General features: G+C 33.8%; 2 protein-coding genes across 2 annotated transcripts; one reads left to right on the plus strand and one right to left on the minus strand.

Annotated features, from left to right (window-relative positions):
* Nucleotides 1-3,183: 3,183 nt before the first annotated feature.
* Nucleotides 3,184-8,521, minus strand: LOC114732338 (pectin acetylesterase 5-like). The gene is made up of 12 exons (XM_028919627.1): nt 8,104-8,521; nt 7,922-8,004; nt 7,691-7,820; nt 7,273-7,352; nt 7,037-7,126; nt 6,220-6,344; nt 5,888-5,948; nt 5,566-5,619; nt 5,363-5,440; nt 5,164-5,269; nt 4,305-4,450; nt 3,184-3,824 (listed from the first exon to the last, which is right to left on the minus strand). The coding sequence occupies exons 1-12, from the start codon at nt 8,330-8,332 to the stop codon at nt 3,708-3,710; spliced, it is 1,299 nt and encodes a 432-aa protein (XP_028775460.1). The 5' UTR covers nt 8,333-8,521; the 3' UTR covers nt 3,184-3,707.
* A 10,860-nt stretch (nt 8,522-19,381) lies between these two features.
* LOC114732340 (cationic peroxidase 1-like) lies at nt 19,382-20,809 on the plus strand. Its single transcript, XM_028919630.1, has 4 exons — nt 19,382-19,609; nt 19,858-20,049; nt 20,148-20,313; nt 20,421-20,809. Exons 1-4 carry the CDS (start codon nt 19,382-19,384, stop codon nt 20,807-20,809), a joined length of 975 nt encoding a protein of 324 aa, XP_028775463.1.
* Nucleotides 20,810-23,288: the final 2,479 nt, after the last annotated feature.

Here is a 23,288-nt window from a genome sequence, read left to right on the forward strand (position 1 = left end):
ACATATTTAGAGGGTGTTTGAATGGCATGAGAAGTGCTTCAGAAAAATACTTTTTTATAAATCGAAATAAATTCTTTTATATATTTATTTCGTATATTGTAAAATCACTTTTAAAATTATGATTTGATTCCTTTAAATGGTTAAATTGTAGACAACGGTGGAAGAAGCAATCTAGGAATTGAAGATTTCCAATTTTGCCAGAAGTCAGCCGCATGACGTACAAGCTAATTAATGTGAGGTTTTAAGAGCTTTAAGGGCGGTTCAAGAAAGATGGTTCGATATATGCACACAGAAAAATCCAAATTCATGCAGTGGATAACACTAAAGAGCGAGTTTAGGTATCTGCAAGAGTCCATGACTTGAATTTAGTTGTGATATGACGGAAGCTCGACATGGTGGAACCAGTACTCAACTGCTCCAGGTAGATAGTTTCGTCATCCTTGTTCTTTTCTTTTCTGGGTGTGGTTCTAGTGCACCTATCTATGATGTCATATGCGTTGACCAACCATTTATTTATGTAATCAACCACTTGGGTGAAAAGAAATATTTTTCATTTTTGTTGCCATCCTCCACGCTGGGATGATGCTGACATTTTTTATGTATTTAATTGTGTAAAAAAGAAAGAAAGAAACATGCCTTTTTTTTATTGGTAAAATGTAAAGTCAAACAGCATATATATGATCAAATTTTGAAGATAAACGAGCATGTTAGAAGAAATACCTTGTTTAAATGTTTGCCAATGCTTAAATATGAATTGACGTACTAAATTTTGTATTAAATGTTGTTCATGTAGGCAAGCCAATTGAGCTATGACTTTACTTCAAGCAAATTAGACACGAGATTTTCAATGATGACAAAAATGAAATGAACTAATAGAGGGGAAATTATGGATAAGTCTTAGGTAAGAAAAATTAATTATTCACCGGTCTCTCAAATTTGAATAACTACTAAGGGTGTGTTTGGATGAAACCAAACCGTGGTTTGGAAAAGTGATTCTGGAGAATAGATTCTGAAAAAAATAGATTTTGGGAAGAATAGATTTTGTGAAAAAGTGATTTTGAAAAGTGTGAGTGTTTGGATAGTTGTTATTAGAAGTACTTTTTATATATACAAATTGGCATAAATTAATATGATAATTATAGAAAAAATATATTTTATGATATATTTTAATTTGAAGGAATAAAATTGTTAATAATATATTTTTTATTAACATATATTAATAATATATAAGATCCTCTAATTAATAAATAATTAATATGTATATCTATTTATAAGATATAAGATTAATATGTTTATAAAAATATGTTTATAAAAAAAACAACAAGATACATATCCTATAGGCTCTCACACTCTCCCTTTTTTCTCCAAAAGTAAAAAATTTCTGCTTTTCCCAAAACCATGGTTTTGGAGTCAAAACCATGGTTTTGAACCCAAACCATGGTTTTGATTTTTTTAAGGGTGTTTGGGTAACATTTTTCCCAAACCATGGTTTGGATCCCAAAACCATGGTTTGGGGTGCTTGCCAAACACACCCTAAGTGATTTTTTTTGGGAGAACTTGTGAAATAATACGCGGAAAAAAATTGTAAATTTCTAAGCTTGACTTATAAATATTATAAGAGGATTCATAAATAAAATTCACAGTTAAGCACTAAACTATATAATTGGGATGATATTTTTTTTACAAGTCTTCCTATAATATTCACGGATCTATCTTAAAAAATACGATTTTTCTGTATGTTTTTGCACCATTTTTTTAAGAGACCTATTAAAAATATGACAAATTCAGAAGACTTACTAGTCATTAATTTATCCACTAGAGGCCTACACCTAATTTTTGCAATAATAAATTGGCCGCATGAGTTACAGGAATCAAATGAAACTAATTCACTTCAAAAAAAAGCAGTTACTATGATTAGCAGTTCATCTTACCTACCTTCATATATTTTAATTTTGATAAAACGGATCGATGCGTCAAACTTTAACTCATTAACCGTTTTATCCACCACAATGTAATGGGTAAAAAAAATTAATACGATATTTCCGAGAACGAGATATATAAGGATCAAATTTGAGAAGATGACCCAAAGATCCAAGTATGGAAAGGGTAGAAGATGTGAAACGTTTAGTACATATACTAATTAAACACAAATTGTTTTAAAAAAAAAAAGTAGGACAATTTTGGAGGGAAAGGCAGAAGCATTTTACAGACTCCGCTATCCACCTAGTAAATGAAGGGTATAAAACAGAAGTGTGGGAAATGAAATATGTAAACAGAGAAATGTACAAAATCAGATTCAAAGATGATAAAACCTCAACGCCTCCTTTTGGGTTGCCATAGAAACTCACATTTTTATAATGTTCTTATCACGTGTGTACTTATTTATGTATATTTTTCTTTCTGGAAGCAATCATATTCAAGACACCATCAGGTACTAAATGTGACGTCTCTCCCTGGAAATTCAAATATCAATTTGTCATGTTGCGAAGAATTAATCTCTTCTACTAAATCTCATCCTGTTGGTTTTTGTCATATGTTTATTATGCTTAGTTATTCCTTTGTTAAAGGAAGGAATGGGCCTAATAGGATCATATAGAGGGGGCCAGAGCCCAATTAAGTCTTTGGGTACCGGATATGTGAGTCCACACTTTCTGATTCCCTGACTCAGTGCCGATCGTACATGCTCTGACGCGGGTTCTCCTGGTCTCATTCTCTGGCAAAGCAATCACTGGGTAGTTTCGTTCGTACATAGTTATTTTCACACTTTTCTATTCCGCAAATATATTTGTCAGATATAGTATTGGTCGTGTTAAACACTTTAAACTATTAATCATAGATTTTTCTCTAATATATCGCAAACAGAGGTATGCAAACAAAACGCATGACTGTTAGTATTTTATGTTTTTAATCAATTTCAGAATTATGAGTTGACCAACAAGCTTTGACCTTTGAGCAGGAAAACCCCTGGGGAGGATTTCAAATTTTCAGACAATTTTTTTAAAAAAAAGAAAAACTGAGTAAAATTTCCGCTTCACTTTCCTTCTGCAGGTTCATGTGCAGAAGCAGCAATAAAAATAAAGTGAAGAACCCAATCAAATAATAATGATAATAATAGTAGTAGAAGAAGAATTGATAACCATAGCAAGGTAGAGTAACATTCACGAGCAATTATGGGTAATCTAATAAAGCAAGCGCCGATTGACAAATGTAAACGAAAGAATTGTGTATAACTTAGGATATTGATCTAAATTTTAAGATATTTAAGAAACAAAGAAAAAGGAAAAAACCACTGTATCAACACAGTAATGTATATGAGAATCCTAACAGAAACTGAATTGTCATAAATCAAAAGATTTGAAAGTAATGGTACAGTAAGCCACTTGCTTTGATCTAGTAGTGGTGCGAGATTATGGTAATTTCTACAATGTTTAAACCTGATTGCCGCCAGTAGCACCAAAAACAACAGAGAATTTGATCGCAGAACTTCTGATGTGGTAAAGTGAGACACTTCAAGCTGCATGTAAGAGGAGAGGTGATTCCATTTCATGCATTCGAGTAATATCAACTGTCCGCATCATCTTCTCTAGCTCCATTTCGATATAAAGCCCAAGATCATGCTGAGAACATGAAATGAATGAAAATATATCTTCGTGAACTAGATAGCCAATCCAAGATAGAATAGCCAAAGAAGACCGAGGTCCTAAATTTTAGTATATTGCAGTGAAATCCATATTATGGCAAGTGGGATTGCATGGATATGGGCAGTCGATTTGTTTCACCACTTCTCTGTCAAAAAACCAGTCAGCAACCGCTACAGCTATGGTCTGTTCCAATGGCAGCCAAAAAGATGAGTTAGAAGTCAGATTAATTGGAAAACAAAACATGGGCCAAAAGACAAGTTAAGAGTCAGATAAGAATTAGAAAACAGAACACAGGCTCCACTTTCCTGAAGCTACGTTTCTCCAAGAGTTCCCTTCCCGATAGACACAATTCAAATTGAAACATGGAGAAAAACGCTGAAGTTATAGACATGTACAAAAGGAAAAGATAATCCCAAAATACTTAAACTTCTCAGTTAGACATCCTTTTCTAAGCAGAGAGCTTGTAACTTGACATTAAGTGCATTGAATCGTATTTTTATGCCAGAATGACAAATTGATCGGGTGATGACAGTACGTATACAGAGTCTGAAAACAGAGAAGAGAGTGAATTTATTTAAATGACTCCTATAACACAAATGTGAACTTGGCTTGAATGATTATGTGGTCTGATCTCCACAGAAAATGAAGTGAAACTGCACTTACCTTCTTGTTTATTTTAGGAGAACTGGCTGAATGCCACGTCTCAGACATCCAAGTCTGGCAATGAGTAAAACAAGAATTTATGAACTGTCCCACCTCCCTTCGAGGGCGGAATTCACTCAAGGACTTCAGAAAAGAATTTCGGAAACCTGAATGATTATTTAAAAAATCAAGATCGAGTACGGATACATAAAAGACAATAAAAGCTTGCTCAAATCAAGTTATCATTCATATTTAATAACACCAGGTTAAATGCCAATTCGATGGCAATATTCAGTCATGCAAACCGACCAACCGTCAGAAAAAAGGATGTTCAAACTTAAAAATATTAAAAAAATTTCTAATACTGACATGCTGCCCTAATTTCCTTCGGACCATATTCCTAAACAGTACTATAAAAAACTTGTAAATGGATGCAAAGCGTACATCCCTGGAATATCATTCAATGAAGTGAGACTGAATGCAGACATCTTACTATGGCCTTCAAAATATGACCCAGTAGGATAAGGTAACAGGATGACTATTTCATGTACCTAAACTCATAAAAGTTATCCATCAATATAACATTCACTGCTTTCTATTCAGTCAATTACCAGGAATTCCCTAGTCTAAATTAGTATAGCTATAATAGGTCTCTTGTATTTGCGCAAAACCCAAGATGAGTTACACTATTTACAGCTGGTGAACAATGTGACTTCTTACAACTATAATAGACATGTTGATGTCGTCTCAAAATATAATAGATTTGCCAAGAAGGCAACTGGATATTCCAAACGGGATTATATCATCTAGTCAATATTGTGAGGCAGCAATATAGCAGTGGAGAACTATCTGTTGGCCTTCAGCTATGATGTTTAGTTACCTTGAAGAATATCCATCTGATCAGTATCACAATTGGAAATGCTCAATCTGCATCTTTTCCAGTGGCCTTGAGGATCCGACCCTTCCGGTACCAGAACATTTTGTATCTAGATATACCAACTTCCGATCATATGGTTGTGTCGTTGTGATAGGGTAAAAAATAAAATTAGGTAATTAACTTGTTTATTGAGGAAATTTACCTGCCAGAAGTCATAAGCTGGCTGGACTAGGAACACAGGAGTCTGCAGCCTTTTCATAATTTCAGCTGGAAAGAAACACTGCAAAGCAAATCAACAGTTGGTGGTACCATTTATTGTTGGTCTGAATCATGCCAACCAACCTCAAACCGTTTAATTTTGTCATTGAAGAGCATTAAGGGGTGTCTAAGCAAGAAGAAACATACCCTAGATGGTTCCATAGCAGTAGTGCAGTCTCTGTGCAAGCTCCTCATAACACTCTGAGAGGACAGGTAACATGAAGAGACATTAGTTGGGGAAATATCTTTTTGGGCTTTAAATTGAAACCAGAAAAAAAAAAAAAGATTACTCAATAAATAAAGTTAAGAAAAAATAGTCCCATGTCCGCTTTTGACACATTAGAAGCTGATGCCATATGGCAAAGCACTTCAAATAATATCCAGATTTTTTTACTTAGTTCCATGGCAAGCCCGCAACATCCATCTAAGTGTCTATGCCTTTTCATTTAATAGACAAGGTATGCATTACCTGAAGCTGGAAAACATCATGATAGAAGGATCTCATGGTGTTATTGCCAAGAATATCCTTCCTGAAATTTAAGGCATAAAAAAGGATCAATTTTTATTTTGCTTGTCGGTGAAACATACAACAAGTAGATGCATAGTAGTGAATCTGTTCAAAAAGGGCTTCAAATATAGCTCAATGCAATTGAAATCTTCTAGTTACAGACTCAATCCTAAAGAATTGTCAACCTTGGAATGCACTGTGTAACAATGAAAGTATTTTGGGAAACTTAAGTTCAATAACAATCAGAAAAGGTTATGGCAGGAAAAGACAACGATATGTAAATGAAAACATACTCATCAAGGAAGAAGCTCGCATCAGCAAGACACTTTACAGTTGCTTCCTTTGGAAGAAGTCCTCGAAAGGCATCACAATGTATTAGAGTTGCCAATCCTCCAGCAGAGCATCCTGAAAGCAGAGCCTGCATGAGTAACCCGCCTATCATCACATTTGCAGATCTAAGTTCACCAGTATAAGGAAACAAAAATATAATTAGATAAACATAAATTGCATGAAAAGAAAGCATATTCTGCGTACTACCTTCCATCTATCACTTACGTCCACTAAGGATTTGCTTCACTTACAGCTAGTCAATAAAATCTAAATAATCCCACAATTTCTTTCACTCTAGGTTATATTGATTCGGCTTTCATTTACAATCTATGTATAATGCCATTCTTGGCAAATCAACTAGTCAATTGTAAGAAGGAAAAAATTAATGGCATAATTAACCCACTGGACTAGTTACATCAATACTCAAGAATCATGTTTGTAATGCCACTCGCCAAGTCAATCAACAAAGAATTTCCTACAAAAATAAAAGCAATTGAAAACAATGATAGCTTTACTGGGTTCATAATCTACAATGGCACAAGGATTAAGGACAAAATGACTTTATATTTATATCAGCTCGTCAGGATTTTGATGAGCATTAAAAGAAGTACCCATCTTAGTTCAGATATTCTATTAATATAACCTGCGGATGTGATAAAATTTAAACAGAGAGCCGGATATCTTTTTACAAGTGTACAATACTTTAGTTGGTCAAAATTCCACCAAACTTTAGAGAGTAAGGAATGAGAGATATATGTTAGAAAGGCGTGGAAGAATAACCTCTTTGGCTTCAGACAGGCCAATTGACAAGAGTTCATCGATAAGTGCTTCCCATATGAGCTGACCTCTGAAGAATAATTTATTTCCTTTCTGAAGTAACAGAACAAAAACAAGAAAGAAATGTCAAGAGGAACTTCTTATATAGACACACAAGTCATGGAGCTATGGAAAACCCGTTGCAAATAATTAAGAAACTCTCGGTAAGTCAATGCTGCACAAGTGGAAGCGAGACCAACCTTAATCTCGTTTTCTGGATGACCAGCGAGGGACGCACCATCACAATAACGTATCTTAACCTTGTTCCAGCTAAAGAAATCTGAGTAAGTTTGAAACCAAGCTAAGTAACACCGTTCACTGAATATTCACGTCCAACCAACTAAAACTACTTCCACTGCAGCACAGCTAAATATGTACATTTTGTAAAATGTTTATGATGATTTATGAAGTTTGATTTGGAGCAGTGATTTAATCACAGGATATTTGGTACCAACAAGATTAAAGTTCCAAATCATAGTGTTAAAGGGATTTATCTCAGAGTTAGCAGCATTACACGGCCGGGTATAGAAGTTGCAGTTTGTAACTAAAAGAAACCAAACCAATATGGTACGTTAGCAATGGCCAATAAGGTAGCTACATAAGATGCAGAGGCTACACCAGGATTCTGCGCAGGGTCAGAGCTTAAGATTCCCGAGAAACGAATTTGTCTATCCATATATTTTGAGGATCCCAAAGCAGTCATTTTTCGCTGAGAACACGAAGACATCGTATTACACCAACCTCCTCCCTACATCCAAACACAGAGTTGTAATAAAGCAGTTCAAGTGATCTTTTTTTCCTTTTCATTTTCTTTGAGCTTTTCATAAAGCTTTACGTAAGCAAAAGAACCTCAATGTGAAGTAGCCAATTGTTAGAGCCGGATCCAAACCCCTTTTGGAAATGGTATCCCGGCAAGCTCCCATCCAAGCAAACTACGCAAACAGGCTCAAATTATACAATAAAGTAATAGACTTTACTCTTGAGCGTTGTTTTTGATTATTTAGAGATGAAGTGAGATTGAGTTCACATACAAGCGCCTCTATCTTTAGCATTTCGAAGAAGGGTCAGATCGACGAGATCATCATTTTGGCTTAGACCGAACGAGGGGTTGGTTACGGAACCATTCACCCTTCGCCGGGAATCTGAGATGAGAGAAAGTGCAAAGACGACAGTGAGAGTGAAGCCAACAGCGGCTATTGCCCAGTCCTTCTTGGCCCACTTGCGCCACCGTAGTAGAGCGCGAAGATGAGGATTAGCCATGAAAGAAGCCAAGAACCACGATTCGCGCTCAGCGAAGGAGGGGGAAAAAGAGGAACGAGCGTGGAACCAACAGGCAAGCGGCCGGGCCGCCGCTTGGTTGGCTTCAAAACCAGAGGACGTCGTTGACTTTTCCCCAGTGAATTCACTTGCAAGAAGGAAAACTCAACGATAAAAGAAGCCCATTTCTCAGAGAAACTAGATAGGCAGGGGAAATAAATATTAATAAACTCGTTCGTGCATCAGAAGCTGATGCAGTTGTTACTTAACATCCATATCTGTCGCACATTAGTTCTACCCTCGTTATATCAATAAACTCCATTGTCCAAATAAATAAATACTCCGTGGGCTTTAAAATGAATAATTATCTTCTGGGAAAAAATAATTATATTGAAATTTTAAAAAATGATCGTAAATTTTTTATATTCAATATGAAATGTAGGTTTATACAATTTATACACAACGAACAATGCAAGTTATTTCTTAAATTTTATTTATATAATATATGAAATCAATATTTAATTTCTTAAAAAAATTATGATTAGATTTTGATGATTTGATGTAATACTAGGAGTAATAATGTTTCAAAATAGATAACTTAAATTTTTTTTTTTTGAAATTTTCCAATACGTGAAAACGAAAAAAATATGATTTTGTTTTTGTTTTTGTTTTTGTTTTGGTTTATGAGCTTTTCTTCATCTAGGGTCTGGCAGGCTAGCACTTTTAGAATTTAAATGGGCTTACTTGTCTTATCCGGCCTAACCCATCTTTTAAAAAGAGAGAGTAATGGCAAAAGAAAAAAATTTGTACTTTATATCCCAAAAAAAATAGTGGTCTCTTCTCTATTTTGGTGGTTATTATGGTGATATATGGCAATATTAATTTTATTAAAAACCTTGGCGATGACTAAGGAATTTGGTCTCTTCGCCATTAATATCACTATAATTGATAATAATATCAATATATATGTATAATTCATCACAAAAATATGTGATTTAAATTCATCAATTGCATATTCTATTTTTAAAATTTTATGTAACGTAAAAGTATAGAGTATATGAATACTCATAACAGGGGAACTTGGGAGGGGATCCCACTGTCTCTGTAATTTTCCTTCCTTTGTTTTTCAAAATGTACTCCTGCATTTAAAATTTAGATTAATCTCTCCTATTTTTTTAATCGATCTGAATTTAATTTTATTTATTCGATGGTGCGTGTAGAAGGAAATAAAGTGTGTCAAAAAAAAAAACAAAGAAGGAAATAAACGAAACAATAATTTAATATACTTGTAAAATACTCCCTCTAGTGTCTAGTCCTTATCCTTATTATAACTATAAGGCATCAACTAATAAGTATTCTTGATCCTTTTTATAAGACATTTGCTTAGTTTCAAGGAGCATTAAACATTCAGGGCCAAAAAGTAGCATTGAATTTTTTTTGTCATCTATGCCCATACTTAATAAGAATAGTTAGAGAATAAAAATTAACATGATGTTAGAATTTAGTATAGTTATTAAGGATAATACTAAAAATCACTTAAATTTTATAATAAATTTAATGCTTTTGACTGTCTTTATTGGTATGAATGAATTAATTAGAAATGATTTATAACAGGAATAAGAGAGAGTGTGGATTCATGTTGATCCAAATATATAGAATCACATTTTCATTTTCTTTTACGGCCTTCTTTTTCTAATAGATAAATACATGAATATATGAGCATTTATTTTTTTTAATGGAATGTATGAGCATTTAGTGAATAAGCCTTTCAACATGTAGCATTAATTGCGTTTAATTGGAGAGAATTGCCTCCATTGATTGCATTTAATTAGAGGGAATCGCGTCCATTGATTGGAAGGAGGTACGTAGCAGCAATCTAGAGGTTCAGGTTTGTATATAATTTTTAATCTCTCAAATTTGTTCTTATCTTAGTTCTAATCCTTCAAATTTTAAATTATAAACTTTGGTTTTTCAAGTTTATGTTCATTTAAAACATTAGTCCATATAATTTAATAAAAATCTGGACTATTTTGTCTTTTGAATAACTAAAATCTATAGTTTAAAACTTGAGAAACCACCAAAATCAAAATAAAGATAAATTAGAGAGATCAAAGATTATATTAATCTTAACATAAAATTATAAACTGAATTCCTTTGCCAGACAATATGCTTGTTGCTTGCTACTTCCTCTAAAATTAATTCATCTGAATTTCATTCACATCACCCCAACATAGCAAAAATATATATAGTCACTTTTTATTTATAAATACTCTGCAAATTCTAATGCAAAAGCAGCCATACTAAAATTGGCCCCAAAAAAAAATGAAGATTCAAACATGAGATTAAATAACAATAATGGTGATGGTGGTGGTGATAAAAGGCTTATTATTATGAGAAAATACATGGCAATTTGCCCTAAAAGAGCAACATAATTTATCGAAACAAATGATAATTAAGATATTTATCCCCTAGTTTTATTCTTTTTCTTCATAGATGTAACACGTAGTATTAATGAAAGCTATATTGCCCTATTTAATTTGTCGGGAAACAAATAAGAAAATAATGAAAACATATTTAGAAAAACAAAAACACAAAGTAAACATGTTTTATGGCAGTATATATTAAAAAAAAAATTTTTACTCTCTCCCGCACTCTCTCACTATTTTATGGGTATGTATAATTTTCTTTCTCACTCCTTTATTACCCAAGGCATATTTGAGAGTCTATCTTGTTTCTCTGGATCTAGATTCTAGCAACCAAACAGGTCTCGCTTTAGTCTTCAATTCATCTTGCTCTGGCGGATCATTTGCATAAAGCAATGTCAAATCGATCAATGGAGGGAGCTGGATCTCAAAATTCTAAGAAAAATCAGGAAGTTACTAGGTGGGAGACAGTGAAACCCACAGATTATGAACATTTTGAACTCCATAGTAAACTAATTGATACTCTTACTCTAACAGTGAATGTAAGTGAACCCCACCTTTCAATCTGATTTCTTTGTTAGTAGTGAAATGATTGCCCAAATTGATGACTTACAATCGATTTGATCATGATTTTTTTGTTATTTTATCTGTTTTATTGACTAACCTCTTTCTTGGTTGCAATAATTTGATCGATTTGAATAGAGGAATGTTTTGTTTGTTTTATCGACCGGTCCCTTTCTTGGCTACAAGAACTTGATCGTGTCGAATAAAGGAATGTAATTTGTGGTTCTAGGCCCCTCCTATTTTTCTTCTATTATTTAAAAAAATCTTTTTTTAGTAGGGCAGTAATTTCCCTGACCTCAATGAAATAATCATTGAAATGAACAAGAACGGATGATAGATTCTGGTAGAAAGTTAATAAATTTCATTACTGACTCGTCTTGGAGGCTGTAATGCTAATCTGATGATTTCATTGTAGCCCTGGATGGACTTAGTGTGGTTGCTAAAGGGTTGGGATGTGAAACTCCAAAGTTGCCCTAACCTTGACCATATCTTTTTGTAATTTTTAGTAGTTCTACTCATCTATCATCTCCGTAATTCTTCTGTTTTTATCTTAATTACTAGAATGTAAGCTTTTGCAAAACATGACTGTGCTTTGCATTCTTTTCAAAAAACATGAAAATATTTTGATGCACTTTTTTGTGTCGCGATTTGTGATATAGGCAAAGGTTGATCAAATAAAAAAATACGCGCTACTGCAGCAGCAAGGATTAAGTTTAGAGAATGATATGGCTTTGGTGGGCGATCCTTCCCCCACTGACACAACAGTAAGTTCATTACAACCGTCTGTCTGAATTGTATTGTCTGCTCATTCTTGACTACGTCTTGACCCTAAATTCAAATTGTCAGGAGGAATCACCTGCGTTTGATAAGAGTCAAATGGTAACGAGTGTTGTGATTGGGGACATAGCCGTCAGCTTTGAGTGTCCTCAACTGTTCACAGAAAACAACGTAGATATGGACCTTGCTGCTTCATGTTATCGTGATTTCTTGGTACGATAATCCTGTAATAACATATAAAGTGCTGTTCAATATTTCTTGTTCTTGGTTTTCATGTTATTATTTGTATATAATTAATGGGCGAATGGATCAGGGACATATACCAATTGCCAATGAAGATAGGATTAAGTTGTCCAAGTGTACTGCCCATTTGGCAATCAAAATGAGGATAGAAAAATCATGACTGTATTGGAATTGGACATCTGCGTACATGTGTGTGTGAAGTTTATGCATTTCTGTATATATTGTACAGGCTACATTTGATGTAAAAACGTTGTGGGTGGATGTGTACCACAACACACACAAGAGACTAACGCATTTTCAAAACCGCAGGAGCGAGATGGGGTGGTGAATTCAATGAAACCGCTTCAGTTTTCTTTCAGAGAAAGGTTGCAAAATTGGAACATCCAGTGCAGAATGCGCCCACATGGGAGACTCGACATGGTAATACATATGGCTGATATTTTGATCATTCCCAAGAACTTACATAGTTACAACGAAACATATGACTTTGGATGCAATACTCTATTATTGTGTTTCTTTTGTGGGGCGGAAAACCGAGACATGATATCTAATTAAGACTATATACCTACTTGTGTGACTACGTAGAATTTGTATCTTGAAACATTTCATTCTTGTTTCGAATGCATCGATCCATATGAAGACATTAAACACAGCGTGCGTTGAACAAAGTAGAGAATTGATTAAAATGTAATATTTGATGCAGTTTTATCGATACCCAAGAGGAAGGAGATCGTTTCGATCTGTCAATGAAGTCATCGACTTTATATTATATGAGATTTGCCCGGATACACATAAACAAGTTCAGGTGATCAATTGACTTATTCCTTCACTCTTATAATAGCTTAGTGTCAGTATAGATTACGTACACACACAGATATTCATAATTCCCATTTCAGAGTTGTGTAATATAGTCGTAGATAGATATGGGAATGCAGTTTAGTTCCGCGCAGAATTTAAAGCCAAATTGGCTTGAGATGTGAAGTTCACATGTAATAATAATTGTCTAACCAAATAGTATAATCTTGCATATTGTTACATTTATTTAACATTGACTTTAAGAGCAGGCTGGAATGAACTCCCTTAATCTATATATAGCCAATACTATTGATTAATTCGCATTTAAAAGCCATAATGAAGTTTTATTCTCAATTACTTTTGCTAGCTGAAGGATATGTCCAACTTAATTATCAGTTTATTCATTCATATGTAAAATCTCTTGAATGTTTGTGTTTTAAAGGACAAGATTAATACAAGTAATATGGTGTTAGTTGATAGAAGAGAAGTTATTAATTATTGGATTGATTTGTTTGGCAAATAACTATTAATTTTGAATCAGGCCAACAACGAAGGAGAAGCAGCAGCAGAGAAAACAAAGAAGAGAAGAAGGTCCTCAATTTACAGAGGCGGGAGAAGAAGGAAGAAACACAGAAAAACAAAAGGAAAAACAGAACAGAAAGCTAATGAGGAAAAAGCCACCACTCAAGAAGCCGATGGTCAGGATGCCCAGAAGGAACAAAACACAAACCCTAGCTCGCCCCCAGAACCACAAAAACAGGCCGCTCCCAATACTGATTTGCTCAACATATCTGACGATCTCAATGCGTATGAGAACCTGTTTGATAAGTATTTTGATGAGTTTTAATCACCATTGATGCTTTGTGATAATCCATGGATTAACTGATCTCCTTCACATTTCAAATTATCAAGCTTACTATGTTATATATGAACTTACGCTGTTAATTTAATTTATGCCTTCTCAATTCTCTCCTTTAATTTTGGGGTTGGAATTATTAATCGATGACAGAATGATAAAATACAATAGAATCCTACATGCGTATATACATGTTGTTATCTCCTTATATTTTGATAACGAAAATCCAAGATGATGCGAAACTATTGAGATGATAGAAAGTTTCTCTTGTGCACGCGTGTGATGAGGTCGAAATATTAAGGAATAAAGCAAACTTGAAGCGTCGTCAAAGCTTTAAAATCAGTTCATTATTACAGCTTAAAATCACACACATAGGAGCAGAAATAATAACAAATAATTTAAGATTCATAAATTAAAAAATACGACGAGCTCCTATTTCAAGCCTCCAAAAGGCCACGGTTAGTAATTGGCGTAACAGTAAATAACTCTCACTGGTCACAAGTTCAATTTTAATTATATTCAATGGGAACAATCCTGCTCCATAACAAACAATTAATAGCTCCGGTCCTTAATATAAGACCCTGTTTGACTTTTATTTTAGTCCTAAATATAAAACCCCAATTCACTTTCAGCTTGTTTGGCACAGCATTTCAAGGCCAATAAGCAGATTATAAGCCAGAAAAAGCTCGATTGCAAATTTTGATGCTGTGGAGCGATTGGGCAATTTGGCTTTTGTATGAAAAACAACAATAAGCTATAAGCTAAAATTGACAGCTTATGTGCCCGTTTGGATTAGCGGTGAACAATTATGATTTTAGATAATCGTGAATTTTATAAGTGATACTGGCTCTAAGTGACACTAGTTAATCGTGATTTCTGTTTGGATTTTTTTTAGTAAGTGATTTTAAAAATTGTGATTATGTTTGGTTTTTATTTATTAAAATCACTTATGGGTGTATAATTACTAAAAAGGACATGAAGTTAATAAAGTTGTTTACACTTTCATAATTATTATATTTAATAATAAATTATAATTTAATAAATGACATGAATATTTAAATATTATTTTTATTTTAAAAATTATTATTATTTAAAATCACTTACAAAATTTATGTGTAGTACAAATATTAAATAAAAGACCCCATATAAATAAGAGATGAATGAAAATATTAAAAAAAATTAATTAGCAATTTTAGTAACATAAATAAGGAAATTGAATGTTCAATCAAAATTATAACTAAGAAATTTAACAATGCTCCTCGAATCAGAATATTACCTGAATATTTGATTCCGTTGTTTTAATCATATGTAATCCGTTATCTGATTTTTTTAAAAATGTCTTTTAGATAAAATTAAAAGAAAAATGGTTTCATATTGTATGTTTTTTGAAAAAAATTAAAATAATTACCATTAGAATGAGGGGTAGATTGGAGAAAATTTCGTTACTGAAGATTCATCGGGATTTTTCAAACGCATAAACTACTTCTTGTTACTTATCCTAAAAGTACGGTGGAAGGTTAAAATCACGATTCATCAAGATTTTATAAAAATTATCCAAACACCCTAAACATGCTTTATAAGTACTTATTTAAATTCAAACGGACTTATTTGAGATCCTACCGCTTAACCAAACAGGCTCTATGACTTATAGCTTACGACTTATAGCTTTTGAAATATGGAGAGAGAAAAAGTTAGAAAATTTATTACCTCTTTTGGTTTTTATTATAAGCCTCAAATAACTAATTTGTAGATAATAAAAAATCAGTTAAAATTAGTTGAAAGTAATGAATAAGTTAGAAATATACTTTTATTTTTAAATATGCTCCTAAAAATATACTTTTATTTTTTCATGTTTCACTTTATATTTAAAATATTTTTTATGACTTCTTCATATTAAATTATTTTAATTTCATTGTATTATGTAAAATTATTTTTTTAATCATGTTTTATTATTTATTAAAACTCATATCTATTTTAGTCATTTTACAACCAAACTTACTTATACTCAACCATAATCCAAACAATCTTTTACCAATATCACTTTTGCAAACTAGCTTTTTTGAACTCTAATTCAAATACAATTCAGTTTATCCAATTTAGTTTTTACCCAATTTCACTTCTCCATAAGCTACTTTTTCAATAAGCTACTTTTCCAATTGCTAATCCAAATGGACCCTTTGTCTCTCATACTCCTCCGGCCCTTAATATATGACCCAATTCTTGAGTTAATTTTGGTCCTAAATACAAGACCCATTTCTTATATTTATCAATTTTCTCTAAATTACTCCTATGGATACTCCCTCAACCATAATCAAGTAGAAGAGGGAGAGAGGGTATTAAGAAAGATGATTATGGTGTTTTAGGAAAAATATGTCACTTTTCTTATAATTAACTAACTTATCTAACTTTTTAATCTAATTAAATTAGTTAAATGGGTCTTATATTAAGGACCGGAGGAGAGTACTTATACATTTTTTCCAAAGTAACCCTTCTAATAATAATAGTTCTAGTTAATACACTTGATTAGCAAGAATATTTTAGGAAAGACGACACCTATTTAGGACAAATAACTAACTCAACTTACTTTTTAATCTCCTCAATTAGTCAATTGGCTCTTATAATTAGGATCGGAGATAGTATTTTTCAATCTTAGAGAATTAAATTTTTATTAGGAAAAATTTAAAACTTCAGGCATAAACAATTAAAGGACATTTACTAATTGCTGGTTTTCCCCCCACAGAATTAAAATGAGGTTTTTGTTTACCGCAGAGGTTATTGCTTGTAATAATTATATAATCTTTAAAAGTTCACTTTCATTTGCAGTTCATATCATCATCTAAAATATCATAAATTTTGCTTTAGCTAGCTCAGCTCCTAAATTATTGAATTAAATTTTTTGAAGATAGTCACCAGTTTGATCACAATTGTAGTATGATCATATAACAATTCAAAGCTCGCAACTCAACACAAACTTTACGGATCTCATCTTTCTCCAACGTCGATTACCATTCACTGAGCAAATCTAGTCTCGTTAGCTTTGAGAATTCAGGTTTAAGATTTGCGCTGGCTGGAAATGGATCTAACTAGGAGCCTATACCAGGTAAGAATTTACTATGCAGCTGGTAATGATCAACAAAACAAGGTTAATTTTATTTTATTAATCATTTGCCCATGCATATCAATTCCTATTATTATTTAATTCAATCATCATTCAAAAATTTATTTTTGTTTTGATTTAAGTTCCTATATTTGTCAAACACAAATTTTATACATCCATTATTACTTTTCTACTAGTGAAAATGAAATTTGAAAGGGGGATATCGGACCGAAAAAGAAAAGCTAAGGGAGGAAAAAATACTTTTCAATCTATGATAATAAATATATGTGATGGTATATCTTTTTCTTTTAATTGTTGGCTGATGATAAACAAATCTGGCCGTTTACAAAGTAATTAAACGTGTTTTCTTATACGTCATATATATTTTTAAAAAAAAATGAATCGCACTACTTCATTGTTAAAATAATGTTACATTATTTCTTTTTTTTTTTTGTGCGTATAAAGTACTTACCAATGAATAAATCTATGATTTGAGTTGAAAATATCATGCCTCTGAAAAAAAATTACAAATGAGTATATTGTTAAATTTAAAGTTAAATTCTTGCGATATATATGAAATAGAAGGAGGATTTTACAAAGGCAATTATTTCAATGGCTTGATTTTGAAGAAGTTGATTGAAAAGCTTGCCTATCTTTAGAAGACAAATTGATTTTTTTTTTCCCCCAATCTATGGCTAATTAGTCTTAATTTGGGTAGCCGAATGATGTTGAACATAATCCATGACCATTTTGTTTTTGGAATTGCTATAACAAACTAGGATAATCATGGGGAAACAGAGACATCAAGAGGGAAGAGCAAGTCAAGTATGACAGGTGGTCGAAGAAGAAAACGTAGGAAAACAATATTTGCAAAAGAGAATGAAGACCCTGCACAGAGAAAAGCTTTAAAATTGCAGGTTGCCAGTGAAGAAGATCAAACAACGTAGCACAGTTCCAAAATATCGCTGAGGATTCTGGGACTAAGCATGAAAACACACAAATGTTTCACCTGCAGAACGACGCAAAGACACATGCTTTTATTCAGATTTGCTCGATATCTCCAACGATTGGACTGCCTACGAGAGCTTGTTTTGTGATTATTTTGATTAGTAATATTGAATGATTCCGAGTGAAGTAACAGTTAGAGCTGAAGTTCTTTCCTCCATAATTGGTCATAATTAACTTGATACAATGGAAGAATGGTAATGAGCTGCGAAGATGAAGAGAAGTGGATCTGAACAGAGAGAGTTATGTAATATTAATTCAGGTGCATTCTTACTCGGAAAGAGAATGAAATACTTTTGCATAACACAGATGAGTCATGCTTTAATTTTGGGATGAAGTTCTAGCCCATAAGTTCATGAGTCCACGAAGCTTAAAACAGGAGTATCAAAAAAGCATCTTCATGTGTAAAGTTAGAAGCCTTTTATATACCTTCAAGGAATTAGATCAGATATCCCAGATGTAATTTTAAAGTCTAGCATCTTATTGTAATGACTAATAATTAATGTCATTATTGAGGCTTTTTTATTCTTATTCATGTGAGCAGGTCAAGCCCACCGCCAGTTCTCATTTGGAAGGAGCCGAGACAAGTACCTAACGAAATTAAAAAAAATATACCAAAACTGTGTTTCATTTTCTTTTAGTTTTTCTGGCCAAAAACACACTCATCCAGGTGCTTGCTGCCTGTTTCGCACGTCTTTCATATTTTTAACATGTCAGAACATGCGCAAGCACCCTTAAGATGCCGGATCTCACGAGCCTTACAAGAGAAGAAATTTTAAAGAATATTAGAAGAAATATAAGAAAAAACTTGATCTCAAAGTCTCAGTATTGGCAATTTATGAATCTGTAATGAAATCTGCCGTTGAATCTGCAAGTTCTTAACACCTCAACTTGTTTATCACACTACAGCCAACAGCAGCCTAAGTGGACCTAGCATTAAAATTGTAAACACATGATCTCCACTATTAACGCCATAATCAATCAACTATATATATATATATATGGCTATTTGCATGGATATTCTGCTTTTTCAATTGGCTATCTGTCTGGAAATTGTTTCTAATTAAGAAGTTTATGTCTATCACAATTTACTCAAAACAGAAAACAATCTAGCTTCAATGTTTAAAACATAATGGTGACGTGGTGAACAAGACAAGGGAATAATACCTGAAAGTTGAAACACGGTGTATAAATAGCTGAGGTTTCAGGACGAATCCAAAAACACGAGCCTGTCCTCCAACATTACCGTACATTTTCCCAGCTCAAACGATCATATATACTATCAATAATCAATGGCTGCCAGTTCATTTTTCCTTAATCGACACCTCAAACTCAGCTTCTGTGTGTTCCTGTTATGTCTCAGTGGAACAGCTGTTGCTCAGTTATCCTCCACATATTACTTACTTTCATGTCCTCTTGCTCTTTCTGTCATTGAAGCCGAAGTAGTCACTGCTGTGTCCAGTGAGCCTCGCATGGGTGCTTCCTTGCTCCGTCTCCATTTCCACGACTGCTTCGTCCAAGCAAGTTTGCCTTTCATTATTATATTCACCCCATCTCATAATTAATTATAATTTCTCGCCTATACTGAAAATTTAGTTCCGTACTATTGTGCAACACCGTAACCGTGCATTATTTCCAGGGTATTAAAACTGAACAAGTCTTGGAATCGGAGGATTATTAGTTGATAGTCTTAATATTATTATTTAGCAAAGTGTATACATGGGTGTCGACTTGTGTATATGTGACTGATGTGTTTTGACATATATAGGGATGTGACGCGTCAGTATTATTGGACGACACAGCAAATTTCACGGGTGAAAAAACAGCATTTCCCAACAATAATTCTCTGAGGGGATTTGATGTTATAGACAGCATAAAATATAAACTAGAGCAATTGTGTCCCGGAGTCGTCTCATGTGCTGACATTCTGGCGGTTGCTGCGAGGGACTCTGTTTATGCAGTAAGTAGTGATTTGATTTGATTTAATGGTTCTCTTCATATTAAGCGAATAAGACTCTCATGTCAGTGTCATGCATAAATGAATTGGAAACGTGTCAGCTGGGTGGACCTCACTGGGAAGTGAGATTGGGAAGAAAAGACTCGACCAACGCAAGTTTTAGTGATGCTAATAAGGATTTACCAGCACCCTTCCTCAATCTCAGTAGCCTCATCACTGCTTTCGCCAACAAGGGCTTCTCTCAGCAAGAGATGGTTGCTTTGTCTGGTACGTACGTAACACTCTAGTTTCACATACAATTAATTGCTACGTACTAGCTATATATGGGTTAATTATATTAACCAAGAGGGATTTTGGATGAATATTGTTGTCAGGGTCTCATACGATAGGGATGGCGGCGTGCAGGATGTTCAGGAACAGGATCTACAACGACACCAACATAGAGTCGTCGTTTCAAGCGTCGGAGCAAGCAGTGTGTCCGGCAGTAGGCGGAGACGGCAAACTAGCATTTTTCGACGCCACCAATAACGGAAACTCTTTCGATAACTTGTACTACCAAAACTTGGTGAATCAGAAGGGTCTGCTGCACTCGGACCAAGAGCTCTTCAATGGAGGCGCCACAGACTCTCTTGTTCAAGATTATGCCCGGGATTCTTCTCTTTTCTTCCACGACTTTGCTGATGCCATGATTAAAATGAGTGAGCTCACTCCTCTCACTGCTCCAAATGGTCAAGTTAGGACTGATTGCAGAAAAATCAATTGACTTCTATAATATAACCTAATTCCCCCTCGCATGCGCGCGCGCGCGCACACAAATATATAGTTGTCGGAAACTCTACTTATAATAATTGTGACCCATCTATTTATATGTAAGTTCCATCAAGTACGTCGTCAGTGTTGAATTAACAAGGACTGTTTGAGAATAATGTTGGGCGCTTTGCTATATATCATGTGGTCAACTTTTGTCAAAAGTTCACCAATTCTAGCAGGTGAATTCTTGTATTCTTCCTCATTTAAACCTAATATTTGGTCATATATACATGATATCAGAATTTCCCTAATCCAAGATCAAAGTTTACAACCTCAAGTTTGGGTTGGCGTAGAGGGCAAACTTCGAAAGAGGATGAACTAAGCAGTCAACAGGCAAATGGGGCTTTCAATCCGATCATGGTTTTGTGGGCCATCTGCTATATAGTCATGCAGGCTTATGAATAATTGATGCCAACTTGACGAAGAAGGCATGCACAGTTCAACTAAAATTGTCAGTCCGGAACCAAACATATATAGGGTCGTCGTTTAAAGCGTCGGTGAATGTGTCCGGCCGTAGGCCGCGGAGACGACAACCTGTCCCCTTTAGACGCCTGTTTTAATAACTCATATAATCTTGAACGACTTGATGAAGCTTCAGAAGCTAATCAAAATAATTTCTCAAACGAGTTAAAAATCTAATTTTTGGATATTCTAATTACATTTACAGTAGATAAACTAAATGTCATAAAAATTTCCAAAAGTGTTTTTTAATTTGCTGAACAAATTAAAAGTGATTTCTCATGAAAGTACTGGAACAAATTATTTACGGCCTAAATCTTCTTTTTCACATTTTTTTGGTAGGTATAGGTATCCTCCTATTAGAATAATCATATTCAATGCACTATTGAGTACTAAATATGAGCACTTCTCTCGGTGATAATTTAAACATTGATTTACCATGTTATAGATACTAACTCCTTTCATTAGATCTAATCTGCATTGATTCTTTCTTCACAATTTATATCCTATAGATTAGTGTACAATGCAAAAAATCTAGACTTCAACATATTCGTATGACTATTATATTATTGCTAGTTGCGAGAAATGTCATTGAAATAATTGAGAGAAATATATATAATTTGTTCAAGTTGGTGGAAGAGTCTGTTTTGACAAGATTTCAAGTCGTGTTGTTACAGAAAGTAACCTGTAGTTCCTGAATTCCGTTTGGGGAATATTATCATTGCTGATGATTAATTACTCGCAGGGAATCTCTTGGCCCTCGTATATTTCATCATTCGCGCCGATCTCCCCGTCACGTTCGTACGTTTAATTTGTTTCTACCTTATATCTCATGTCTGCCTGAGCACATGCTCTCCTATGGTCAACTTTCGTCATTTCTACATTCGAATATGATTCTGCATCATATATCTCTCCGTTCCTCATTAAACCTCCGAATTTCACCCTGACTGTCGATGCACCATCGAGTTTGTGTTTTTATTAATCAAGTTGTGTCATTTAATATAAAGACATGAAAAGTTGATCAAGGTGTTGTTTGGTAACATTGAAAAGTGTTTCTCAAAAGTATTTTTTCTCAAAACAAGACAAACTCCTCCACATATTTACTTCGTAAACTGTAAAAGTATTTTTAAAATCATAGTTTGGTTTCTATTTAAACACCTCTTAAAAATTCAGTGGAAGAGGATGAACCGTGTACTCAAAAACAGCCAACACACGGCACAGTTGGGTCTATTTTGAATGATGAGTTACGTTTCGGCCATGCTTAAGCCCACACCAGCCCAGATCACATGAATATAATTAATATCAACTTTGACCATGTTTGTTTTTTTTATATGGAAGCAAAAAGAGCAATCAAACGATTGAATTCCCGAATATATCTAATGCCATACATTAGAAAATAAGGAGTCAGTGAAGAGGAAAAGGGTGGGAAGGTCAAGTCCAAAGAGACATGAATTATGTATCTCTAGATGGGAACCGCAACCCTCATCTCCTCTTTTTTGTTTCTCTCATGAAATATTTCTAATATTATATACGAATCTTGAGTGAGTCTCGACAGAGTAAAAAATGTTGTGGAATATTCTGAAAGTTAGCAAGGGAATCAGAGACAGGAATATCCCATAAAGATGGATATAAGGCATATGTTTGAAATTCGAAAAGCCATTGGCTTTAAAGGAGAGAAGGTAGTTTGAGCACATGGTGCGGATTTGTGGTGGGATCATCATTTTGTCTTGAGAAAAGGATGTGGTGAAATAGCCATTTTTTGTTGCATTGCATAGCCATAGCTCGTGACACATAATGTTGAAAAAGCTTGATCAAGAAAAGCAAAATTCAAGGATGATCAAGTCATCATATATATAATGTGCATGCATGTGTAACAGATTTAAAAAGTTTGTCACCACTCACCAATATTTGTATCCATGGAGATGACAGAGATCATTATTTGCCCAAGGGAAGATGTATATATAGTAAAAAAA

The sequence above is a fragment of the Neltuma alba genome, unplaced genomic scaffold, assembly GCF_004799145.2.
Source record: "Neltuma alba isolate B1F8T4 unplaced genomic scaffold, ASM479914v2 tig00012903_pilon, whole genome shotgun sequence".
NCBI classification, from domain to species: domain Eukaryota; kingdom Viridiplantae; phylum Streptophyta; class Magnoliopsida; order Fabales; family Fabaceae; genus Neltuma; species Neltuma alba.